This window comes from Festucalex cinctus, chromosome 1, assembly GCF_051991245.1.
Source record: "Festucalex cinctus isolate MCC-2025b chromosome 1, RoL_Fcin_1.0, whole genome shotgun sequence".
Classification (NCBI taxonomy): domain Eukaryota; kingdom Metazoa; phylum Chordata; class Actinopteri; order Syngnathiformes; family Syngnathidae; genus Festucalex; species Festucalex cinctus.
Window position 1 is genome coordinate 27,213,767 of NC_135411.1, and position 27,415 is coordinate 27,241,181.

Genomic DNA, 27,415 nt, shown 5'->3' on the forward strand with positions numbered 1-27,415 from the left:
TTTGCATGTTATGATCTAGAATCACACAGCTTTGGCTGAGTTTATTTGAAAGATAACTACCAAATCTGTTTTTAGTATGTTGCCATGGTGAATTTGTCTAATTATCCACAGCACAGACCAGTAAACACAACACGAATGAGCTCATCTGAAAACGTTATTTGTCACTCTGGGGAGATGAAAATGTCATGAAAATGACATTAATGCTGCATATAGATTTTTTTTTTTTTTAACCCTCTGACCAGCAGCCTTAATTTGATATAAACCTGAAAATCTATATAATAGACGCCAATAAGAGGAGGTGTCAGCCCATTCAGGCGAAGGGATAACTTCAGCACATCAATGTCGGCGGTCCCGAAAGAGCAAGCCTTTAAAAAAAATAAAAAAAATAAAAAAAAATACAATAAAAAAAAAGACTGTATGATGTCAAGTGTATTATCTTCACCAAGGAATTATTCTCTCTCTGCCTCTCTTTCAATGCCTTGGCTGCTTTGTCCGTCTCAGCGTGGAATTCTCTACAAAGATACGGAGATAGTGCCTATGATCATTTTGATGATACTTTAAATTGACATTTAGCAAAAAGCGAGGCCTATTAAACAGAAGCTGTCATTAGCCTACACCCACATTCATAAACACTCAATCCAAGCTTCCATGTTACAAATCCAATGTTAAACATTTCCCATTAGAAGTGGAATCATGGCAGTCAGCCTTTTCAATTCATCCTCAATGGTTGAACCCAACTCCCAAATCTAACCTTGACTTTGAAGCTTATATGCAGATGACTAGTCGGTTTCTTGTAATTATGGGGAAAATAGAAACAAGTTAAATAAACAGCAATAAAATAGCATTAACAAGTACATTAATTTAATACATTGTTGAATTTCTTTTATTGTATTGAACTGAACTGATTTTTGTTCATGTACTTACAGTGCCCCATTTCAAGGTGCAGTGTATTGGTGGGGAAATGGAACATACATTGTAAAGTTTTATTTAAAAAAAACAAAAACAAAAAAACACGCACATGCAAACCTTTTTTGGATGCAGTTTTTCTTGATAAACCACATATATTTCTCCTTCTGAGCACCACTGGTCCACTTATACACTAATATTTTAGTGAACCAAAACACAGTTTGTATGGACCCGGATGCTTATTGTTGTTTTCAATCATTACTATTATTATTGTTGGGGCTGTTGTTATTGATTATTTGTTAAATAATAATAAATATATTGATAATTTCACATATTAATTGAATAATTATATTTTATAATATATTGCATTAAAATTTATTGCAAATATATCATATATCATATATATATATTTAGATAGTTTATTAACCAATTCGTTGGCCAAAACCTTGCACCTTCAAAATTGTCACTTTTTGGAAGACCCCAAAAACGGCTTATTTGTTCCACCATTAACATTGTATCATCAAAGAAAGAAAGCCATTTTCATCACTTAAGCTTGGTCAGTACCAGTAATTTGTTAAAAATAAAAAATACACCCACATGTGGACTGATCAATAGTGTAGATTTTGAAAATAAATAAATAAATAAATACATAAATAAACAAAATTGACCAAATTGTGACTTATGAGGTTTCAGCCAGACTCCAGCATATTTTTTTTTATTTGATATTGTTTAATGGCTAATCAAGACAAAAAAATAAATAAATAAATAAATAAATACTTATAGCAATATCAGACAAGTGGGAGTGACATACTCACCAACGTTTTTGAAACTGAGAGCTACGTCTTGGCTGCTAATTAATGCAAAGGGCAACTAGTTTTATATCTACTTCTGAATCTGTTTCACGTTGAAAAACAATTAGAGGCTCTGAGACCCCTTTATAGCTGCTTGCAGCTCTAGTTATTATTTGTATTTATTCCGTGCAAATGTGCATGTATCCTCTACAACTGCCTGCATCCCTGGAAATCGCACCAGCTTCTCCTCGCGTGGTTCTGTCATTATTTTTAGAGGTTGGATGGTGATGAGATGATAAAGCAACAAGAGTGAGAAACGGCAATAAAAAAATGAGAGGAAGGGCGGGCAAGCGAGGTGATAGTTGAACAAGGAAGAGGGGGGAAGTGAGTGATGAGAAAGAGAGAGATGGAGAGAAAGGGAGAGAGAGTGAGGGGAGGAGAGTAGAGGAAGGGAGGGAGGGGATGGATCCACTCTTGTCTCTCACTCGGTAGGGGACCAGAGGGGAGGGGAGGGTCCCCACTGCTCGCGCCTTATAAGAATCCAAGCCTGAGAATCTGGCTCCAAAAACTCACCACACACACATACACAACACACACATCTGGTGGTCGCAATACTCTCTCCCTCTCTCTCTCTCTTTCTCTCTCCCTCCCTCCCTCCCTCCCTCCCTCCATCCCCGCGGACTCCCTCTCGCATCCTTCTGTCTTCCGCTCACAAGTCAGAGAGTGTTTGGAAGTGTGCGCTGACTGTCTGGCTGAGTGCGCGCCGGCTCCCTCAAAGTGGTTTGTGCGTGCGCCGCCACGGACTGAGTGCAGCCGGGAGGTCCGTCCAAGTGTATGTGGGTCTCTGCCTCGCGCGCCCGCCGCTCGACCCATTGCGCCCTTCCTCAGGATCTGCGGGTCCTCTTCCTCGGCGAAAGGCTCCCCACACCAACCGGTCACCATTTCCGCCCCCGGGAGACCCACGCTGGCCGCTCAGCCCCTTCCCCGACTCAGCATCGGGAGGAAGACCCTGGTGGCGGCCGCCGTGGGGGTTATGCTGGTCCTGGTCCTGGTGGTACTCATCCCCGTGCTCGTCAGCTCCGTGGGTACCGACCCCAGCCACTATGAGATGCTGGGCACCTGTCGGATGGTGTGCGACCCCTACCTGAACAAGGGGACCCCCAGTAGCAGCACCAGCTCCACGGGCTTGCAAGCTGAGGCGGAAGCGCTGAGTGACCACAGCAACGTCCTGCCGCCCTCCACGCTCCTGCAGGGCCCACAGGGGAAGCCCGGCCGGCCGGGGAAGCCAGGGCCGCCGGGGCCCCCAGGCGAACCGGGGCCGCCCGGACCGGCGGGGCCTCCAGGAGACAGGGGGGACCAGGCGAGGACTGGGATTTTGGGTCTGGGGGGGAACGGAGCTATCAGCACGGCCACCTACAGCACGATACCCCGGGTGGCTTTCTACGCCGGCCTCAAGAACCCGCACGAGGGCTACGAGATCCTCAAGTTTGACGACGTGGTCACCAACCTGGGCAACAACTACGACGGCATCGCGGGCAAGTTTGTGTGCAGCATTCCGGGCACGTACTTCTTCATCTATCACGTGCTGATGAGAGGGGGCGACGGCACCAGCATGTGGGCTGACCTCTGCAAGAACGGACAGGTGAGTGCTTGCAAACTTTTGGCCAAGTCGGCAGCTCATCGCCTCGACCTGCTCGCCCTTCTAAAAGCCACACTTGCACCGTCTAATGAGATACAACACAATCGCCACACTGTCTCAATATGAATCCTAAAAAGTTACATTTATTATTGTGTTTTTAAAAAATATACATTTTACTGACATTTAAGGTCGCTTATACAAGCAAAATAAACATTTCACATGATCATGTTTTTAATTATGGACTGGTCATTGCAGTTTACAATGCGTGGTCTCTTTTACTGTCAGATCATGCGTGTTTATGTGGAACTATGGATAGAAATGAGTAAGAGCAAAAGCATATTTTCATGCAAATTTGAACACAGTACCCACCAAATAAACAAATGCATTATTATCTGTGTCAAGGTAAAATATTTCTACTGTACGAGATGTGATTAGATGGGTGCAGGTGTACCTAATAAAAGGTCCCACGAGTGTATAATTGCCCCGGTTGCGTGCAGAGCGCACATCTGTGGCATGCAGTTCGCCTGGAGATAAAAATGTGTTGACTGGTTGCAAACTGTGTCCCCCCCCCCCCTGTCCGTGTATGATGCGTCCTGACATTGCCGACCAACCCCCCCTCTCACCGATCTACATACCCCCCCACCCCCTTCCCCTCCACTTTAGAGAGCCTATCTACACCTTTCTTCCGCTTGTGCAGGGGAATTAAAATCAACCCCTAGAAAACAACATGAACACAACCTAATGCGATCACATGCACAGAAGGAGTAAAAGTAAAGCGCAAACTTCTTATGTCGTTTAAATGGCATCCACCTTCAGGGTTCTATGCATCATTTTTACGAGGCACTAATTTCATTTCAGGGGTCCTCTCGGGTCACTAATGTGCGTGTTTGCCGCGCAGTTCGCACTCTGTCAAGGCTCCTGTCATAAAATGTGGCCGAGCACTTTCTAAAAAAAAAAGGTGGACGTGACACTGAGTACACTTGAAATAAATCTGCAAAAACAGCCACTTTTATGCACAGACCAAATCAAATCACACAAAAGTTTTTTTTTTGTTTTTGTTTTTTAACTAGGTCCAATACGGAAATAAGATCATTTCCACACGGCACAGTTTTTAATGTAAAGCTGAGGGAGCATATGGATGATTTAATAAGATCCAATAAAAGCTGCGTTAAAAAAAATGTGTTTATAAATTTGATTTACACAATATAAAGGAGAATGAGATCATTAAAATGTGTTAAATGTTCAATACACATTATTACGGTTTTAGTTTTAATTGAGCCTCTCATCAAGCTAAATGATGCATCCAAAATAATAGAAACAGCTGTCAATACTGATGAATAATTTTAATAGACACACCTTGAGTACCTATAATTGTCTTTGGATTTCTTGTATTCATTTGACCTTGCAGGTGTACTTAATGAAGAGCCACATGCTCATATCATTGGGCGCAAAGAGTAAATATTGCATCATTTACAGCAAGCTGCTTAATTCACTGCCTTTGACAAGTATACCTGTCAATTATATTTTTTTTGAACGAGGATAGATTGGGGAGAATCTGATGATGCTCCACTGTAAATGTCAAACTTGGAAACAACTTTACTGATGAACAACCACCAGTAGATGACATCATTGCCCCATTTTATATGAAATAAACACAGTTTGAGAGTCAATGGGAGTAATGGCTGCATTTTGTGCAACCTGCATCTTTCTACTGTCAATTATTAAAGAATGGGACAAGGCAGAAAGTAGGGAGTTCATTCTGTCATTTGGCAGATTTGGTTTATATATAATGATTGAACCTAATATCGTGTGGGTATTGAATTTTGAAATTTTCTAAAATGGCTGGCAGTGAATGAGTTAAGTCTCCACCCACAGCAAAAGACAAGCATTTTCATTAGTTTCAATAATTGGCAAAACAACTGCTAAATCATTATTATGTGCAATATACAATTCTTTCTAAGTAACTTTGTCCAAGTTGTATATGCAAATGAGTCATGACAACTCGCTCGACGCAGTTCGAACAAAGCAGGAGGCTGCCGAGGTCTCGAGATGCCGCCTCTGTGTGCAAATTGGAGCTGAATTAACGAGCGCCACCGACTCTGCGGCACGAAACCCCACACACTCATCAAGGCAGCCAGGTAGAGGTTAACTCCTTCACCCTCGTCAAGTTCACAACGCGGCGGCCTCGGCTGCGTAACGTCTCACTCCACAGTATTTTTATTTTTTTTTTATGGTTGAGCGTAAACGCGTTGATATATAATCAGGGAGGAAGAACATATGTTGGTGTTAAGACACCTTCTGTTGCTGCATTACCGTGCTCCCCAAGGGGCGGGGTGGGGGGCTGCGGAGGCACTTAAGTTACACATTCACACACGTTGCATGCATCTCTAGGGGCCCACACAATGGTAATAAAAGTAGAAACTGTTTGTCTTTGTCTGTCCTTTCATGCTTAACTACATGAGGGCAGTGAAAGCGATAGACAACTACTCAGGAAGCTGATGTAATACTAGTCATTTTTCACAAAAGGATAATTAATATATATGCCTGTGTGTATTGTTATATTGCCTGTCTACATGTGTTGCTCCACCATTTGTGCTCAACTATTCACGACACCGATGCTATTCGTTACCTCTTGCCTGGTACATTTCGGCTGGTGTACTCAATTTAACACAAGAAGTAAGTGAAGAAGTAAATAAATAAATAAAAATGAATATCAAATACATTGACACAAAATACAACAGGAAGCACAAAACACTTCAAAGGATGCCGTGTACTCAAGTACAGTACACAACACTGTTGTGAGCGATGGACCATGGCTGGCATTTTTGGTCATGTGCAAAGTGTTACACAAACAATTACTAACGTCACGTGATTGTCAAATGTCCGAAAAGTAAAATCACAGATTTGTTTCTACACATGGACTGGTATCACATTAGTTTGTCATTGCATATGTCAGAAGTACAGGGCAACAACATTTACTTGACAGTTACAACCCGACCCGTCCAAGAGGCATAAAATAAAACAATAGCCAACAGAGGGAGAGAGAATGGTAAGCCTGATGGTTCGCCACTGCTCGACAGCACCCTCAATTTCTTACATTGTAAATATTTGAAGATAGTTGCTGGAAATGTGCAAAGTTATGTAGTACTCAAATGTGTTTTTCAACACCAGTTTTCTGGATTTTTGTGGGGGTGGCTAAATTGATGGCCATTGATGTACTTGAGCGTCTGATATTAGTCACCTAAAGCCTCGGAATTTGAGCTGCACAGTGATGTCGTTGACTGACGAGTCAGCAGTCACATTGTGTCACAAAAAATGAGTATAAGCTAGCGTGTGTGCTTCCTTTATGATTGTAATCCACAGCAACTATTTAATTTTGAAGGTGAGCCTCCAAAATGTGATTTCTATGTATTGTGGTAATATTTCATTGACAGTTGAGTGAGGCGGAGTTTCAGGGCATTCACACACAATTTTGAATCCTCATTTTATATATGTACAGCAATTTCAATTTCAACATATTTCTCAGTGGTGAGCCAAATCTACAGCAAACTTATTTCAAATTTTGCTTCACAGCGTTTTAAACTTCCAGCTGCTCTTAATAATCGGGCCCTTGCATGATGCAGACATCTGAAATAATCATTGCCGATAGAAAGAATGTAGTTGTAGTGTTTGAAATGTTCTATTTAACTAGAAGCAAAACTTCATTCCAGACATTTGCATCTAGATACAGATACAAATTGGGTAACCCAGCGCTGGGTCCAAAAGGGATCCGAGCCAGTGCTGTGTTATTTATATGCAGTGCATTAGGTTGAGTTTTTGACCCAGCAATGTTGGGTCAAGAGTTTGACCCAACGAGGGGTAAAAATTACCCATACTAATGAGTTAAAGCTACCAAGAAATGGGCAACAAGGTTATTATTATTATAGATTAAAAAAAAAAATAATAATAATAATAATAATTATATATATATATATATATATATATATATATATATATATATATATATATATATATATATATATATATATATATATATATATATATATATATATATATATATATATATATATATATATATATATATATTCAACTTTCCCCAGTCAGGGATCACCACAGTGAGTCATTCGCATGACATGATGTTTGGCCCAGTTTTTACACAATATGTCCTTCCTGACACAGCAAACCCCTTTTTGGGACCGGCAGTGGTTGGGAATCGCCATATTTCTTACAGGCCTTGGGTCCCAACTGGATATTACCGTTGACTATGACCAGGAAACTCGATCCTTGTGTCCAAACTCAGCAGTGCGACCACCATCTACAATATCTAAGAATGTTACATAAAAATTACTTCAACATCACTATGCACTATGCACAAAACAATGTTCAAAATGGCAAAAGGCTTCAGCTTTTCAGAAAAAACAGATAGGTCAAAAATAATTAACACTTAATGTTAAAGTAACCCAGTCTGCTCAAAATTCTACCAAGCATTGGGTTAGGAAAACAAACCAGCATGTTTTAGTGTGTAGTAGAAACAGGCCTTTGTTTGTGACATGATGATGGCAACATCCTCAAGAAGCTTTCGTGTTGAACATTTGGTGCTGACTGTTACGAAATGTTGGGCCACATTAGCTAATGGAGCGCTGGCCGTCCAGGTGGAGCTCGTGTCGTGGTACCAGAGCCTTCCTCAGCTCATTAAGGCAGCAGAAAGCCGCACTGTGCACTGGGACAAGAAGAGGGAGCGCAGAGAGTAGTGTACCACTATTTTATCATCTTTGGGCTGCAGTGGAGCGGCGGGGTTGGCATGCCCTGCAGTGCTGTTTCACCCCAGCAAAGTGCTGCTCCCACTTCTTTCCGAGCCGTGTCAAACACCAACACAACATTCAAAAGCTCACTTGCAGCCATCCGAGAGAACGGCGGCATTGTCCCCGGAACTTTTCTCCAGCTTTCTGGGAGATAAACAAATCTATTTTCAGCGCAGCCAATTTCCTCTCCTCTTCCTCCTCGCCATCTTTGGGCTCCTCCGGCGCCCGTTCTTTCACACCGAACCTTCCGAGCGATCCTAAATCGATGCTCTGCTTTGACTCGGGGAAAAAGCCTCTGGAGAGGAGCGAGTCGGAGCGACGATGACGACTAAAGCAGAAAATAAAACAAGGTGAACATGACGAGGCGTGGCGCTATTGTGTCACCCGCTCAATTTCATTGTAATTAAAAGGCATGCGAGCAAGATCCAGGATGTTTGCACTTCCCCTCTCTGCTCCTCCCTTCTTAATATTGTTATTAATCCTCAAAAACACTTTCAGACTTAATTAAAAGCAACGACTGGAGCGTGGGCCCCTCCAGAGGGCCGTAGTGAATAATCACTGTCTCCTCCTTTAATAAGCTTCAACGTCCTTCGTGCACATGGCGCTTCCCTTGCAATTATCGCCGCAGTCTCCCTCTCGCGTCCGCGCGTGGCCCCCAACCCGCGCTCGCGCTCACACACACTCCAACGGAACACTGCCCTCCATCTCCCCTTTACACCAGCTTTCCACCCCCCGAAAAAGACTCCAATGACAAACGGCATCGTTGTGATGCATCTTGCTCCATCTGATTTGTTTTTTGTTTTTTTTTAAGCGGTGCACAAATGAGCTGCTCCACAGTGCCTTCGGGGGTCTCTCTTTTATCCCCCTTTGTTGTGCGTTCAGGTGAAAACAAGACATTGAAATGTGAAAGCCAGCCCAGCGCTGAATGTGGGAGCCATCTGGATGCGGGTTGCTGACATATGTTTTCGTGCCAGATGACAAAAAGAAAAATTTGAAAGCATGTTTGGAGTTTTTCTCTTCTAGCCAAAGACGCACGGGTCCCGTCTTGATTGATTTTAGCATTCCGGCAATGTTTGGAGCTGCTATTCTTGGTGGTGATGAGCACTGAGAGGCCTCTGTGTGTGTGTGCCCGGTGTAACAGGAAGGCGTTGTTTGAAATGGACAGACTGGGCTTGAGAGAGAGAGAGACCGAGCCTCAGTCTCAGTATTGATCTCCTGTGAATGTGTATGAGTTTGTGCGTGTTCATGTTTTCTATTTGCGACATTTCTTTCCCTCCGTGACGCAAACGCAGCCACTTTCTCCATAGTCACACGTTGCACGGTGGCGGGGGCGGACCTTTGGCCTCGATCCGCTCCGTAATTGGACGGCTGTGCTGACACTCCGCCGAGTGGAACATTAGAGCTTGGGGCCTAATTAGCCGTGAGAGCTGTTAAATGAAGATTGTCAGGAAATACGGCACAGATTGGAAATGTCAGGATGACACCGTGTCGCAGCGTACAAACATCAGAGAGGCGAGCGAGAAAAAAAACACATTGAGGATTTGATCAAAAGCCTCCAATATCGGTCATTGTTGTGCCAAAACTATTTACAAATACGAATCGTACAGTCAAAGTGAAATGGTTACCGCTTTATACACTGATGTTCCTACAGTTCATTTCATTTGTTTATTTCATTCCTTTGTCAAGAAAAAGAAAAATACAATAAAAACAAACATTCTTTGAGGCAGAAAACAAACAGGTGTTATTTTCTTTGCCTCCTTTCTCCCCAGAATTCAGTTACAAAGTACTGTGTTTTGATTTCTAATAAATGTTTGAATATTAAACGTGTTTTCTGTCCTAAAATTTTCATACATATGGGGAAGTATGGTTAAGGAAATCAACAAGCTAATAATACATCCAAGTAAGTTCTAAGACATCTGCAGAAACACAAGGTGAAAAACATACGGTAACTTTTTTTTTTTTCCTAGTGGAATAACCCAATATTTTTAGTTAGTTTAAAAGAGTAGTTTTATATTAATGTACATGATAATAGTAATAATAATAATAATAATGTAGATTTAAATGTAAATTCCAATGTAAATGATCGCTAACTTAAAACATTTATTCCTCACATTAATTCACGATAAAATGCATGTAGATTCTGATTTAGATGATGGTTGAAACGACATTGATATTATGTGTATGGTTGAAAAGCAAACGTTGACTCAACATTTTATCAACCTTGCGCTTTCTGTATAATTTCTACGTTAGATCTCAACGTAGATTCAACACTTAAGCCGAACTATATTTCAATGTTGATTCAACCACATTTTGCTATCTGGGTATTTCAATCCACAAATATGTAAAAAATAAAATAAAATTTATCCGTAAGAAAGTCACAAATATGTAATAAGAAACCACAAATGTGTAACTGAAGTTAAAAAAATAATATATATATATATATATATATATATATATATATATATATATATATATATATATATATATATATATATATATATATATATATATTTATTTATTTCTTTATTTATATGACTTGTGAACACCAGGCCTCTTGATTGGCTGTATTTTTACACGTGACTTTTGTCACAGTCCTGCCGTGCAGGAGTCACAAATGCGTGTATGGAGACGTGTGTAACTCCGACCACCAGGGATCTCTAGCGTCCATAATATTTCCATTGCTGGCTTTAATCTATTCTAGACCATGAGCGAGATGACCCGGAAGTACTTGGAGGATCGTTCTCATCATCCTTTACGAAAGGATAGTGACCAATAATCAGTCACACATTTGTGGATTGTTCTTACGCATTTGTTGTAATAATTTCCGGGTAAACCGGATAGTGGATCTCACAAACGCAGACCCACAAAGAGATAGTTAACAAATTTATTGTCCACACGTTCTGCAACACAAAGCGCTGGACGAAGCCAGGAGAAAAACAGTTAACAAAAGGCGCTTGCAAAAGCTGCAAGGAGAGGTAGTAACAAAAATACAACTGAGGGCTATAAAATCGCACAACGCGAATAAATAAAACCAAAATACAAAACACGCTATACAAAGAGGATAATAAAGGCAACGTAGAAAAAAAAAAAACACGTGGTTACCAATCACTCAAGCGTAAAGCTAAGGAAACTCAAAACTACGGAGCAGGAAAAGGCTCAACGTGTGGTTATCAACACTCAGGCAAAAGGCCGAGGAAACAACAACACAAAACTACGTATCAAAAGTACTCACGAAACAAACTGGAAACAAGACGAGGCTAGTGGTTAAAATGTGAAACACAAGGTCAGAATAAAGCTCTTGGCGAAGGCGTAGCAAGGTCAATACTCCGACAAGGAGTGTCGGCAGTTCCAGTCCTGATGGAGTGTTGATTTGTGAATGAGAAACAGGAGCAGCGAAGGAGGACACGCCCCTCCACTCAATAAGAGACTTGAAAAAACAAAACACAACGCCCTGAGAGTACAACCACAACATTTGTGACTTCAGTCACACATTTCCAAGTTGTTTAAGTTGTTTTTTTCCCCCCCTTCCGGTTTTGAGTAGATCACGTATGATCATGCGAGAGGTCTCTCACGGAGGACTGGAATCTTGACCAGTGTTGAGATGATAATTTTTATGTTTGTGAGGGAGCTGTGATGAGATTATCTGCGCACCTTACACACAATACGACCAAAGATGTTAAATGCCCGATTTTTTATCTTTATGTGTGGCATCTGACAAAGATAAAAAATCTTGTAATATTTGAAGAATCCTTATATTTGTACCAGGCTTTACACGCACTTGCAAATATATTAGGCACACCCATTGGCCCCACCCTCTGCACACCCCTGATAAAACATCAGCCATTGGTTTATTATTGCGTATTTTGGTTATCTTGTGCTTTAGTTGATTAGTGACTTTGAAAAAAAAAAAAAATGTTCTCTGCACATTTGGCAACAATACAAATAATGATACAACAATACAATAACAATACAAATTAAATGAATCCATCCATCCATCCATCCATCCATCTTCTACCTCTTCTACTAATTGAGCCAGTGCTTCTCAAATAGTGGGGCGGGCCCTCCAGGGGGGTGCAAGGCTTCATCAAGGGGGGTGCGTTTGACCTCAGGGAACATGCTTTTTTGTTTTGATTTTTTTTTTTTTTAATTGTTTTTTTTTAACTGTTGTAGAATAAAACGCAATTGCACCTCCACTTCATTAGGGAGCAGTGGCGCTCTCATTGGCAGTGTGTGCGCAGGGAGCATTCGCTCGGTGGTGTAGGGGTTTTGTTTGCACTGAGCTTGCGCACTTTACACAGCACAGAGTATGAGTATGAAGTGTAGGCACGAAGTATAGCAGACCCTCAAGTGAGACCATGAAAAAATATTTAACAGGGATGAGAAGACAGGCGGAGAGAGCCAGAGATAAAGAGACAAACGAAAGTCGCCCGAAAGCTAAGACGAGCAAATATGACGAAGCGTATTGGGTGATGGGGGTGGAGGGTGCATGGGTGGTTGGGGTGGTGGGGGGTGGTGCGAGATGTTTTCTCCTTCCTAGGCGGTATGGCAGAAAATAATTGAGAAGCACTGAATTGAGCCTATATCAGCCGACTAGCAAACTACACCCTGGACTGCTTGCCAGACAAACAAACAACCATTAACACAGTCACTGAGTAGGAACTGAATTAACAATGCTTGCAGCATAGTCAGGTAAATGTGCTACTATAACATAAGTGACAATGAAATACATTAATTATTGCTATATCATGACTAACAACCAACTAGGGTGCAGGATCATATTTGGCACTGATTGCTAAGCAACCAAACAGGAAGTAGCCCGGTACCTTTTCTCGCTGGTTTGACCTCAGCTTAGCTATATGGATTTGTCACGGTGACAACTCAAAGCCGATTCTAATGGCATGGCAGGATCTGGGGCTGATTTGTAAGCTGCAGCTCCATGAAGGCCGCATTAAGGTGTACCTCAAAGTGAGCAGGAAGCAGTTTGGCAACCTGTTAGAGAAAATACACCAAAGCCTTGGGAGTTCAAACTTACCAGGCATTGGATTGGTCACCCACAAATACATGCTGTTTTCACTGCAGCACTATGCCAAAATGTCTTGCTGTTGTCACTCTGAAATTACCCCAGCAACATCTCTCTTATTGGATTACTTATCACTTACTACTTATTGGATTGCTTCACCCAAACTGAACATTTTTCAATTTGGTCACAGCAGCAGGCGCCCACCTTGCGCGCTGCCAGCCTCCGTGGCACGGCACTGTGCCGTTGGGCAGCGGCAGCACATACAGAAATGAATGGGTTGAAGGGCCATTAGGCAGCAACAATAAAGTTGGGTTTCACAAACTTTGCTGCTTCTGCATTTTAAAATGAGTTAATTAAGTTTTGATATGAGTAAAAAAAAAAGAAGAAAAAGCACTATATATATATATATATATATATATATATATATATATATATATATATATATAAATATATATATGTACATCAAATGCTTTCGGTCACATGAAGAAAATGAAAATGTTTGTTTGTTTGTTTGTTTGTTTGTTTGTTTGTTTGTTTGTTTTGTCCCACCACTCCCACCCCAAGTAATACACGAGTGACATTAAACTATTGTATTTACATGTCAATATAGCCTGTGTGCATTTTGGGGCGGGGTATCATTGTGACTCTTTTGAAAGGACCATTTTTCATCTTCAAGTTACGGTAAATATTTCATATCTAATTTTTATGTTCATGTCATCCCATTTAAAATAGCATAAAGTGAAAATGTGTAGTGATATTTGCGACGTATGCAGGCAGACTTTTTTTTTTTTTTTTTGACGCAAAGAAGTAGCGGCGTCGTATGAAATAGACATCGACAAGTCACTACATTTACGATGCATTATTAAATTAGTCTACATTGCATACAAGGCGTGGACGGCACGTCCGCCTCTCAGTTCTGAGGACTTGGGTTCGAGTCCAGGCTCTGGCCTTCCTGGGTGGAGTTTGCATGTTCTCCCCATGCCCGCGTGGGTCTTCTCCGGGTACTCCGGTCTCCTCCCACATTCCAAAGACATGCATGGGAGGTTAATTGGGCACTCCGAATTGTCCCTAGGTGTGCATGTGAGTGTGGATGGTTGTTCGTCTCTGTATGCCCTGCGATTGGCTGGCAACCAGTCCAGGGTGTACCCCGCCTACTGCCCAAAGCCAGCTGAGATAGGCGGAAGCAACCCCCACGACCCTTGTGAGGAATAAGCAGTCAAGAAAATGGATGGATGGATACAAGGCACTGGCGCATGTCACAACTTTTAATTCTTGACCCGGTCTGAGTGAAGGAGCAGTTCGTCTGCTCTGCGGGGGTATCGTGGCTGCATCACTCACTCGAGTTCGACATGGTTTAGTCAATTGTGTGAATGCAGTAATTTGAATTAAAAGTAGACAACGATTCATTAAGAAAACAATCCTGTTTGTTTGGATGACAATTTGTCGGTAACCGGACCAATGACAACAGGTTCTGCTCCGAGGTAGGATGACTGACTGTTCTGTTCACTTTAGTGCTGAGTGCTGACTGGTGTGTTTCGACTTTTTTTGGTTGCTATGTCCATCCATCCATCCAGTAGATGATTCACTTATCCTCACAATATTTATATTAAATCATTTGTGAATTACATCTGAGGCCAGGAAATTCGGGTTGTTTTTAACAAGGTTCGCAAGACACAATGCTAGCTAGCAGCTCGGCTAAAACATGCCCCCCTAGTTACGAGGCATACTGTCTAATAATTCCTTATTTTCATACACTTCTATTATAATTTTGAATTTTGTGTGGCTTGGAAATGAAACTAGAGACCTCAAGGAGGCTATTTGTGGAGAAATCTCAAAATTGACAAAAAATGTCCAACTGTCTAGTATCGTCCATTATGTCGAGATTGATCCTGCCGACATGCGGACCCTTTTATATATACATTTGTATGTGCATTAAGACCAAAAGCTAAAACAGGACAGTCTCCCGTGGTTGCGTGAGTCAAGGATGCTACTGTGTTGACTCACAAGGCTCCTTCATTATAATGAGGGCCATATGGGAGATAGACAAGTGCCCCCCGGCCCCTCTTATGCAAACATCCCTCTCGCCATCGCTCCCCACGCCCCTGACATTTAGCTGCCCTCCCCCGAATTCAGTCGTCAGCGATAGCCACAATTATCTTCTCCTTCCTCGACAGGGAGGCAGCGAGTCGGTGGCGTCACATGACTCATAGTCTGGACATTCTGCCTCCTCACTTATCCTCCTATTATTTCTTTGATATGCCCAAAAATGTGTATGTTGAGTATTGCTTAGCTTAACATTTTATACTGCTTTAAACATTATAAGCTTTTAAAGTCAATTACAGAGACATTCACAACATTAATTGCTTATATAACATATACAAATTATTTATATTAAAAAGTGATATCATTTACCATATTTTCCACACTATAAGGCGCACCTCATTATAAGGCGCACCTTCAATGTATGACATATTTTCAAACTTTTTCCATATATAAGGCGCGACAGTAGAGGCTGGGGTTACATTATGCACCCATTAGATGGTGCTGCGCTAAAGGGAATGTCAACAAAACAGTCAGGTCAGTCAAACCTTATTAATAGATTACAAACCAGCTTTCTGACAACTCCATTCACTCCCAAAATGAATAAACAGCTGTTATATTATTTTCTCTGAGGTAAAGTATTAGTATTAGCTCGCGATCCAAGATGGCGGGATCTTCTGCGCATGCGTGTCACCGATCGTGCAGGGTCACCGAGACCTGTTGCGGCTCAATATTGATCCATATATTAGGCATTATAAGGCGCAGGGTCAGCTTTTGAAAAAAAATGAAGGCTTTTAGGTGAGCCTTATAGTGCGGAAAATACGGTACTTTTTTATTCAAGCACTAGAAAAAGATTACTACATGAGACAAAGGTGAATAAAGTTAACAAATAATACATTTAATAAGTGTAAGTGAGCAAAAATGAAGAAAAATAAGGCTGGCAGAAGAAGTAATATCAAATGTAAAAAGTACATTTTAAAAGCTGCATGTTTGGGGAATATTTTGACAGAGAAAGTGTGGCGCTCGCAATTCCGCTAAAGAAGAAGTCGTCTGAGTGAACAAAAGGTCGACTTTGACTGTTTTTCGGCTCCGCTGAGAGCCACCGTTGCGTTTTGGGTGTGGGCGCTGGAGGCAAACAGTGCAGCTTCGCTAATTAAGTGATGAGTCAGGATCGCGAGAGAGTGAAGGGCGGGGCTCAAGTGACCGGACAGCGGCGTAAAAGTTGCAGCACGTCCTGCACCCCCGCCGCTGACGAGGCTCCCTTGACGCTTCTTTCGCTGCCTTCTTCTAACCAACTGGCCCGGCACCACACTCTCCTCACGTAAAACATCGGCGGGGCTCCTGCAGCCGTCTTTGAAAAGGAGGCAAGACAGCTGGTGAAATTAATTCTTCTCCTACTCTGCCGGTGACAGATGGCAAATCTCCCGTTAACGGTTTTCCTCCCCTTGTCATGTTTTCAATCAGGCCTCCTCTGACGAATAAACCTGACGCGAACGTCCATGTTGTCAGGATTCCACCGCCGTGCCCGGCGGCTTTAGTTGCTTTCACGCTTGAAACGTTTGGGAAGTTTTCCTACACGGGAGCGCGGATCGATGTTCTCGGAATTGGCTGCCTTCAGACGTATGACGTAAAATGCCCACGCTGATTTTTATGAAGACAAGAAGACATTTATTCTTAAAACCAAAGATCCAATATGAGAGCTGATTAAGAATTCTACCTTTAGAGAGATACATGGAAGACCTCCACCAAGGCCAACAACCCATCCATTTCCAATAGCATTTTTCCTTATAGATTTGCGGGTGAGCTGGAGCCTATCCCAGCTGACTTGAAAAACGGCGTACAACCCTGGACAGGTTGCCATCCAATCACAGGCAACACATGGACAAATAACCTTTCACACTCAAAGTCACACCTCTGGACAACTGCTAACATCATGTTTTGGAATTGGGAGGAAGCCGGAATACCACAAAAGCAAGAGAGGAGAACATGAAAATGATACACAAAAGAGGAACAGAGATTCAAACCCCAACCTCAAGAAATTTGAGGCTGCACATTAACCTACCATGTTGCCACCAAGGCAAAAGCAAGTTTTTTTTGTGTTTTTTTTTTGCTTAGATATCAAAAATACAAAAAGGATACAAAGTTCCAATAAAAGGAACAAGCAAAGACAGTTTTCACAAGTTATTTTACAACAATACAAACATCTAAATAGTCCAGAGTTTTTAAAATTACAAGGGTACCGTATTTTCCGCACTATATGGTGCACCTTCATTGCACGACATCTTTTCAAACTTTTTCCATATATAAGGCGCACCGCACTATAAGGCGCACCTTCAATGAATTACATATTTTAAAACTTTTTCCATATATAAGGCGCTACAGTAGAGGCTGGGGTTACGTTATGCATCCATTAGATGGTGCTGCGCTAAAGGGAACGTCAACAAAACAGTCAGATAGGTCAGTCAAACTTTATTAATAGATTACAAACCAGCTTTCTGACAACTCCATTCACTCCCAAACTGAATAAACAGCAGTTTTATTATTTTCTCTGAGGTAAAGTATTAGTATTAGCTAGCGATCCAAGTTGGCGGGATCTAATGTGCATGCGCGTCACCAATCGTGCAGGGTCACCGATAGCGTCTTGACAGCGAGACCTGTTGCGGCTCAATATTGATCCATATATAAGACGCACTGGATTATAAGGCACATGGTCAGCTTTTGAAAAAATTGAAGGCTTTTAGGTGCGCCTTATAGTACGGAAAATACGGTACATGTTCTTTTTGTCCTTATTTTTTTTCTTTTTTCAAATGACAGGATCTGCCTAACCATGGTGTTGGCATCCACGACAATATTCTTCATACTCATTACACACCTGGTCTTCCACAATTTCACACAACCAACAATTATAATAATTTGAAACAATTATTTTTCTTTCGGAGCTATATTATTTTCTGTCAAGCCATACATAATAGTAGTATAATTAATATCAACAATCAATCCAATATTTTTCATTTCATCCCAGACCTACTTGACGCCATAGCATTCTATTAATGTGTTTTTGTGTCTCATCTTTTGAGCAATCTATCATGGGACACTCTTTCGTTTTTACATGGCAGCTCCATGATACTATTGCCCTTGTGGGAAGCCGACCAACTGCCATCAGCCATCTTATGTCTGTCATACCATCGGGTATGTTTTTTTTTATTTAATATGCTCATCACCTGAGAAGATCTACCTTTGTCTAAGAATTTCAAATTGATGTCACCACCATACTATGCATCGTTTATTTTTATTGAATATCATTTTACTTGGTAGGCCATTCCAATCAATAGTCAAATGTTGATGTTACGAAATAAAATCTCTGAAGATTAGTTTATAAAAGCAAGTTTTTTCCACAAGGGCTCTATCGAATTGACCAAGTGGGTCACTGCAACAATTCTTCCCGATGCAAGCAGACTGTAACACCAGTTATTGTCTCAATCTGCAAGTTTTCCAAGATATGGACCAAAATAATCAGGAATCGGTGTATGTATGTGAATAAATCTCTCTTTGGCAGTCCTCAACGCTAGAAAGTTAGGGGGGAAAAAAATAGTTGCCAAAACCAGTTTGACTGAAGGTGGATAAATCTATCATTGGGACACATGAAAAAATCTTAAGGGCTGAAAAAATGTTACGCCCAATCATAAACAGGAAGTCACATATTTTCTGTTCCGTAGTCATTTCTCACTTAGTAGAGCCCCCTAAAAACTAGCTCCAATATGAGTTTCACTGATGGACACAAAATTGGGTGGATCAAATCAGGACAAATGAAAAAGTCTCAAGGAAAGATGTTCCCAGTGTGTGACAAATAAAGATCATTTTGTTTTATTTATTAATTTTTTTTAAAGATCATTTTATTAAGTTAGCCCAAATGTACGGAGCCCCTAAGGCGACATGGTAGGAAAAAAAAAAAAAACAACAACTTTGCGTTCCCTCGCAAAACATCTTTGCGTTCCCTCGCAAAGATTGCGAGGGAACGTAAAGATTGCGTGCCCTCGCAAAAAACTTTGCGTTCTCTCTCAAAGATTGCGAGGGAAAGCAAAGATTGCGTTCCGTCGCAAAACAACTTTGCGTTCCCTCTCAAACTCAATCTTTGCGTTCGAATGCAATGTTGTTTTGCGAGGGAACGCAAAGTTGTTTTTTTCGCCTACCATGTCACCTTCGCTGCGCCGTAAACACTTCCGGGTCATCTTCCATGTGAAGAAAAGCGACGTGTAAACAAAGCAGTGGGAAAATACATGCTCCATCCTAGTCGCTTTGGGAAAGCTTTCCCACTGTTTTGTTTCATGTTTACAAACGTTCCATCCTCGTCGCTTTTGTTCACATGGAAGATGACCCGGAAGTGTTTACGGCGCAGCTAAGGTGACATGGTAGGCGGAAAAAACAACTTTGCGTTCCCTCGCAAAACAACTTTGCGTTCGAACGAAAAGATTGCGTTCCCTCGCAAAGATTGAGAGGGAACGCAAAATGTTTTGTGAGGGAACGCAAAGTTTTTTGCGAGGGAACGCAAAGTTTTTTGCGAGGGAACGCAAAGTTTTTTTTTTTTTCTACCATGTCACCTTGAGGGCTCCGTAGGAACGCAAAGATTGTGTGCAATGGCAAAAAACTTTGCGTTCTTTGCGAGAGAACGCAAAGTTGTTTTGCGAGGAAACGCAAAATTGTTTTTTTCGCCTCCCATGTCACCTTAGCTGCGCCGCAAACACTTCCGGGTCATCTTCCATGTGAACAAAAGCGACGAGGATGGAACGTTTGTAAACATGAAACAAAACAGTGGGAAAGCTTTCCCAAAGCGACTAGGATGGAGCATGTATTTTTCCACTGCTTTGTTTACACGTCGCTTTTGTTCGCATGGAAGATGACCCGGAAGTGTTTACGGCACAGCGAAGGTGACATGGTAGGCGGAAAAAAACAACTTTGCGTTCCCTCGCAAAACAACTTTGTGTTCTCGCAAAGATTTTTTCTACCATCCATTTCTACCATTAGGGGCTCCGTACAAATGAGCCCCGACTTGAAGCAGCTCTTTTCAAGAGACGATAAATGGCACAGCTTATTTCCCTACACCACCTAATGTGGATGGAGCATGCCATCAGGAGTTTGGTGATCATTTGTAAGATTCACCATGATTAAGGGGGTGCGAGGGTCTCTTACCTGCTTCATGCTGCTTTAATGATTATCAGTATTATCAGTATGGGTTCTTCCTTGAACCGTATAGGCTTTAACTTGCACAAATGGTTGAACATTTATTGGAGGCTGTAAGGGACTCGTGGCATTTTAATTTGTTTCAAAAGGGAAATGATTTGTGATATGAGTACAATGAATTACAAGCTTGGTTACGCAACAGATTATACTCATACAGTAGTCAAGGTACCAATATGCATCAAGTAAGCAAAATATTAAGAGTCCCAACCCATATATTGAATCTCATTAGATTGTCTGCTGAGACTAGAACTGGTTTTAATGGGGCAAGATACAACAGCTCTCATGGGGAGAAATCTATTAATAATGTAGTCTTTGCGTAAACAATCACCCACCTGAGCTTTGATATACAGTACTGAACTTAATATGATTTATGATGTCATTTACTTACTAATGAAATGAGCATTGTATCATAGTAAAGGCGGAATCTGTGACACAGTTTTTTGCTTGTAACTCAATTTGTGAGTGTGCTCAACAGACACTTTCGTCACGATGCGTTTGTGTGCGTGCGTTTGGCTGTAAGCCGTCATTAAGCATGCAGCTGACGACCGGAACGTTCAAACACAATTAGGCAGCGGTGCACTTTGATTTAAGAAGAACCAATAGAGTCGTCGAGCCAAAATGGAGGCTTGACATCAAGTCAACAAAGCGCCGTCAGACACGCCTGGGGGACACGTCCTTGTCATGCAGACAAAGCCTCTTGTAAGATCAGCCCCCGCACCCCTCATGAGACATTCAAGACCCCCACCACACCAGAATCGACAGACCTCAAACCTTTATCATTTCAATAAACACGTTTGTTAAAAACGCCACAGAAAAAGTACACTATTTGATTGAGAAGTGTACAATGGTGCAGGATGCCCCATAAAACCTCACACAAACACACTCATTATTGATATCGCTGCCTTTCATTGTCATACACGGAAAGAAATGCGCGCTGAACTCTCGCCGCCATGCATTATCTATTAAGGCCGAGCGCAGAGTGAATATTCAATCAAAGCCATCATGTTGACGGATGCGAGCGCGTCAGCGACAACAACATGGGCTGACACCTCGTTTGCCAGCCTGCGGCCTCACGCTCTGTTTGCCTTGTCAAAGTTGCTCGCCTTACACGTCGTCGAGGTCACGGGCCGCCACTCGGCCTCGCTTTGTCCCGTTCGCAACGCCCGCCTCCTTAACAAGGCGCCTTCCTGATCATTATTCCCGGGAACAAGCTTTAGCCGTTCAGGCGAGATAAGAAGCTGTCGAGCGGAGAGACCAAACTAAATATACATACTGTAAGAGTGTCAGCGGGGCATCGCCACCGTGGAGGTCTTCTGGGAATCCCATTTGCGGGGGTCTTGACATGTTTGTGTCCATGCAAAAATGGAGACACTCGGGATGCACGATAATATCGGTGGCCGATAATTATCGGCCATTAACGGCCAATTTGACATCAAACAGATAAAACAGATCATAAAGAAATCCACCGATAATTATCGGCAGTTATTTAATGCAGGTACAGTTCAACAGCAATTACGTAAATAGACTTACCAGAACTTGTATTCTACTTGCTTGTTCACCATTTTGTCCCGGCTGGCCATGTTGTTGCGCTCCAGGTGACAACAGAGAGGACGCTATGGGTGACTTGAAGTCGATAGGCTACCGTGAGGCGAAATGCGAAAAAAAGTTTCAACTTTAGCGAATATGCGCGAGTGCGGATTTTCATCACAAATGTGGGGATTTCGCTGCACCGCGTCCCAGATTCTCAGCGCTCCAAACGCGTCCTCCGCGCCGCCCCCCGCACTTTCGTTCCGCTGCCCACGAAGTCCGTTGACTCCGATGCAAACGTGTCACCGAAACACCTCCCCCCGCTTTTGGTGTTGCAGCAAAAGACGTCATAGAGATAAACTAGATAATAAAGAAATCCACCGATAATAATAAACTTGCCACGTTGGTCCATCTGTTGTGTTTGTGGCTCAAGTTGAGCCCAACTCCTCAACCCCTCCCCTCTCTTAAAATTAATATCGCAAACAATTATCGGCTTACTTATCGGTTATCGGCATCGGGACTTTTTAAATTATTGGTTTATCGGTATCGGTTGAAAATAGCATTATCGTGCATCCCTAGTACACACTTAGAACTAATGGGTTAAAGTAGGGATGCTTGATACCATTTTTTTCGAGACCAATACTCAAGTCTTGAGTAGTCACAGATGCTTAGGATACACAAAATTTCCCCAAAAGATCACATGAACAGGAAGTCATCCATTTTAGTTTGACACAACCACTTCAGGTCTTGTACTCTGACAAACTCCAACAGGAACTTCGAGCCTCGATCAGAAGCAGGTAACCTCGACAGAGGAGCAAATGAAGATCATAATTGAAGATCTACGTATATTGCCAAAATCTGCGTATGTGTCTTTTGTGTGATCACCTGCAAAGTAAATGTTTTGATTAAGTCTCATTAAATTCTTAACTGACAAATCCTCCCAAGCCGTCACGCCTCTATAATAAGACGCTGTTGACTTTGCGCGGCGTGGCGGATTATTATTAATACGCGCTGGACGCAGACTTTGTCAGATCACGACGGCGGGCTTGTGTTTGCGCAACGATATGAGCTGCGCCAGATTTAATCAGACGAGTAAACAGTCAAAAGAAAAGTACAATCTTTTTTTAGATATAAAGCGCTGGCTACCTTGACTTCCAAGTCACTCAGTTGGTTTTTTGCTTCATGTGCAGAGCGAAATTTTTATCGATCATTTTGATCGCTTTACTTTAATTGAAATTTGTGTGTGTTTCATACCATTTTATCCATTATTTAATGGGTTTTATGTTATTATATGGATCATTTTGTTAGTTTTAAAAGATGCAATGGATAACTTAAGTTTTAGATGTTTGGTTCTTCATCTACTGTGTTTTCGAAGAGTCTTGCACAATTTGATAATTTTGTGAGTTTGAGACAATTTAATGGATTTAAATCATTTGATCGATGATCCCCTAAGTTTCAGACAATTTAACAACTTTGTGAATTGTACATGATTAGCTTGAAAATTTTGTATTTCATTCAATTTGATTGGAAATGTTGTGAGTTCTGGACAGTTTGACAATTTTGTGTATTTTGGACAGCAGTTTTGGGAGTTCTAGACAAATTCATGTATAATTTTTTTGAATTTCTGATGATTTGTGAGATAATTTTGTGAGGTTCAATTTTGTGTGTTTTAATCAAAACAGTTTTGAATCAGTTTTAGATGATCTGACAGAATTTTGTGATTTTCTGAAGACTAGGAAGATAATTATGTGAATTTTTGTTGACTTCATCTTTAATTTTTAGTTACTTTAAGTTAATTTTAGACAATTTAAGTAGTGCAATTTGGTGAGTTTTTTTTTTTTTTAATTTATGTATCATTCTGTGCAGTTAGGAGGTTTAGATGATACATTTCGGAAGATTTAACAAATGTGAGTTTCAGATGATTTATGAGTTTATGAAACATAATTTTGTGAGTTTTCGATAATTTGATACTTTGGTGAGTTTTTAATTGTTTCTTTCATCCACAATTGCGCTTATTTTTTGGAAGGAAATGCAGGCATAGGAGGGCAAATTTGAAACAAGACATTAAGGTTTAAGAAGGAGTCGACAGTCAAGCAGAAGCTTTTATCATTTGTGCAACGCGACTTTCCCTCACATCCTTTAGCGCCCCCTCCCCCTCCAGACTACCTGGCTCCCAAAACAGATCTGTCACCTGAACACGTAAATGCTTTTTAGCGGAGTGCTGCCAGAAATTTTTGGTGCTGGATTTCGTGACCCAGTCAGACCCTCGAATGCTTCTCTTTTTGCCCCCTCTCGTTTTGGCTTTTCGTTCTTTCTCAGGCTCTCGTGACTCAAGCTGAAGGCGACAAATGAGATTTAAATAGCATATTTGGAGCATATTGGAAGGTCGAGAGGATCATGTGGAATAACTCCATTTGCAGGATCCCTTTCCTCACATTCGTCAATAAGGCCACCTCATTTAGAGCGAGTAATTATGGGTGATCCTCAATGCCATCTGACAACAACTCGAAACGCTGCGATTTAAAGACACGACGCCGCGGCAGCAGCATCTTAGGAGAGCTGATAATGAGCCACGAGAAAATACGGCGGATACAAGAAAGCGATTGATTTGGATTCGACCTGGCTGGCCCAACTAAGTGACTAATGGGCTGATTTAACTGCCGGCGATTTTCGGGGATGTACAGTGAGCTTGCTTTTGCTCGTCCCCACAAGAGAAAAATAACGATCTTTTGGTTCAATTCTATTCCTCTTTAAATGGCTTGATGCACTTCTCCTTGTTAGGAGGTCACCAATAATTGCACCGAGCCAAAGACAACAATACTATAAGCGACCAACCAACTCTAAACACCAAACATGTATTGGAGTTTGACTGAAAATAGAATTTTAGCAAAGATGCATACGATATTGAACAACCAATGGATTTATTGATTAATGTTAAAAAAAAAAAAGGAAAAAAAAGCATCATTTGGAATAATTTCTGTGTTTTAACAACTACATGCAGAAAGAGATGAAGAAATAAGTTTATACTATACTGGATAAGAGTATAAATCCGAAACGTCAAATTCTGGTTTTCATTTATTTTTATTTTCATTCTATTGTTATTTTATGTATTCATGTATTGTATTCTTTGATATCATACACTATACAGCTTATATTTTGCAATGTTATATACATATTATTTTTTAATTGATCTTTGCTCTATTTATGTAGATATATCTAAACATTTTATTATTATAACACGTACTATCATTTATATTAATAATAGCTAAAAAAAATGTGTTTTTATTTTGCACTCATTAATTCAAATTGATTTAATTACAGCACATAAACTCACTGTTAAATATAAATAGTGTATTTTTTTAAAAACGTTTTTAAAAGACTGAATTATTAGCAACATATACAAAAGAATAAATGAATCAACTATGAATAAATATGCTATTAGTAACATTTTTGGACGTCATCAGTTCAGTATTTTGCAAAACCGTTTCCGTGCTGGACAATTTATGACTTTAAACATTTTTCAGTCTTCGTTCAGCAAAAGCTACAAATTGTTAGCAGTCAAAGTTATTGCAGCTCCTGTTTGAACAACAGACTCTCTTTTGTTTGAATAGTTTGCTCGCGCAGATGTTGTTTTAGCATGTTTGGCAATGCAACTGCACTTTCTGGTCCAACATTGTTTATTTTTTGTTTTTGTTTTAAGAGTTCCAGGACATTTAGGTTATTTCAAAACAAGATTCAAATGTATGCCAACTTGGGCAGACGTGCAGAAAATGCCGTAAGCTCAACTCAAGTTTCCTCATTAAGGCAACCTACACCAGCCTACAAAACTTCCACCAAAGGCTCAGGATTGAGTAGAGTTGCGTCCTCTGTGAATTGAGCAGCGCTCCCCTCAGACTGCAGGGAAAGTGGATGGATCGCAAGGCACTACCCCATGGAAGTGGCAGCAAGAGTTTTTTTTTTTTTTTTAAATGAGAGTTCTTAGATAACTCCTCAACTCCATCCGTCCATTCAATACATAATAACTTGTTTGCAGGTTCCAACGTCATCCTCACCGTCAAAACTCAACATATCAATCTGTACATATGTATTCCTCTGCTTGTCCTCCCAGGTTCGGGCCAGTGCCATCGCCCAAGACGCGGACCAGAACTACGACTACGCCTCCAACAGCGTCATCCTCCACCTGGACGCCGGCGACGAAGTCTACATCAAGCTGGACGGCGGCAAAGCGCACGGCGGCAACAACAACAAATATAGCACCTTCTCGGGCTTCATCCTCTACGCGGACTGAGCGCACGTCACCAAAAAAAAAGACAGTCCGGCTCGACTGAAGGAAAGACTTGTGGGGTGGAGAGGATGTGTGTTCAAGGCCTTCTATTCAAACCCCCCCCCCCCGCCCCATTCTTCTCTCCATCATCACGGACAACCCTCCGCTTCCTCCGGGCGCTGCAGCCGAGGCCTGGACACACTGGCAGCGGGGTGGGAGGTGCCGGAGGGGGGACAGTGGGGGGGTATGTGAGGGCGACACCCGCCGCCACAGCGCCAATGTGTCGGAAGCTCCTCGCTAACAGCGTCTCTTTCTCTCTCTTCCTCGTCCCTCTTTCCCCTCATTGCACAACGCAGACCGTCACACCTCTTCTCTCCACAAACGACTTGACTGAATCCGTAGTGTTGTTGCGTGCAATTTAAACCTTAGATTGTGTTTTGATTTGGTAGAGATGCATAATAATCCGCACCGATTGACAAAAAGAAAAAAAAAAAGATAATATCCTTGTCCCTTGTGAAGATATCCCCAAGAGATGTTGTTATGGAAAGTGGCAGGTGACTCTGTGTTCATCCAATAACATTCAGCACTGTACCTCCCAACTGTATGGAAAACTACTCATATATAGACCGCACCCGTCCGTACCCACGCGAGGCGACGTCCTGCTGCTGCTATCGGGGTTCGTCAAAGTGTCTTCTAGATGTTCGAGTTCTGCTTAGATCCTCTCTCTGCACAAGCGACGCAAAAGCAGAACGGTAGCTAAACGAGCAAACGTGAAAGAGAAGCGTGTCTCCAGCATCACTGATTGTCCTCCATTCGTTAGCGGCGCCAATCGCAGACACACGTGTTAATATTTACTCAACATGGCAGCCCGACCGCTCGCCCCAGGACGGTCGGACTGCACGTTTGTGTGTGTGTGTGTGTGTGTGTGTGAACGGTGTGCACGCGCAGCCATCAGGAGTGCGTGCGTGCCAGCACGTGGTGCGTCATCGCTCCATGCTCCTCTCCGCGCTCGTCTCCTGTGCTATACAGTCAATGATATTTTATTTAGCAAGCCCATGATGAGATTGTGCAACAGATATGATGAGGAGAAGAAAAACAAAAGCTTGTAAATGAATTCTATGACATGTTTGTCTTATCTTTTGGAATTGTTGAATACATTTAAATAATAAATGGGATTTTTTTTGAGTG

The 27,415-nt window shown here is 41.7% G+C and overlaps 1 protein-coding gene across 1 annotated transcript; it reads left to right on the forward strand.

Moving 5' to 3' along the window:
• Nucleotides 1-2,583: 2,583 nt before the first annotated feature.
• c1ql1l2 (complement component 1, q subcomponent-like 1-like 2) lies at nucleotides 2,584-27,415 on the forward strand. Its single transcript, XM_077526866.1, has 2 exons — nucleotides 2,584-3,339; nucleotides 26,072-27,415. Exons 1-2 carry the CDS (start codon nucleotides 2,731-2,733, stop codon nucleotides 26,249-26,251), a joined length of 789 nt encoding a protein of 262 aa, XP_077382992.1. The 5' UTR covers nucleotides 2,584-2,730; the 3' UTR covers nucleotides 26,252-27,415.

Excerpts from the sequence above, each read along its gene's own strand:
- c1ql1l2 (XM_077526866.1), top strand. The coding sequence starts at position 2,731 with ATGCTGGTCCTGGTCCTGGTGGTACTCATCCCCGTGCTCGTCAGCTCC. Across the intron at positions 3,340-26,071 it reads ACCTCTGCAAGAACGGACAG|GTTCGGGCCAGTGCCATCGC; the intron begins GTGAGTGCTTGC and ends TTGTCCTCCCAG.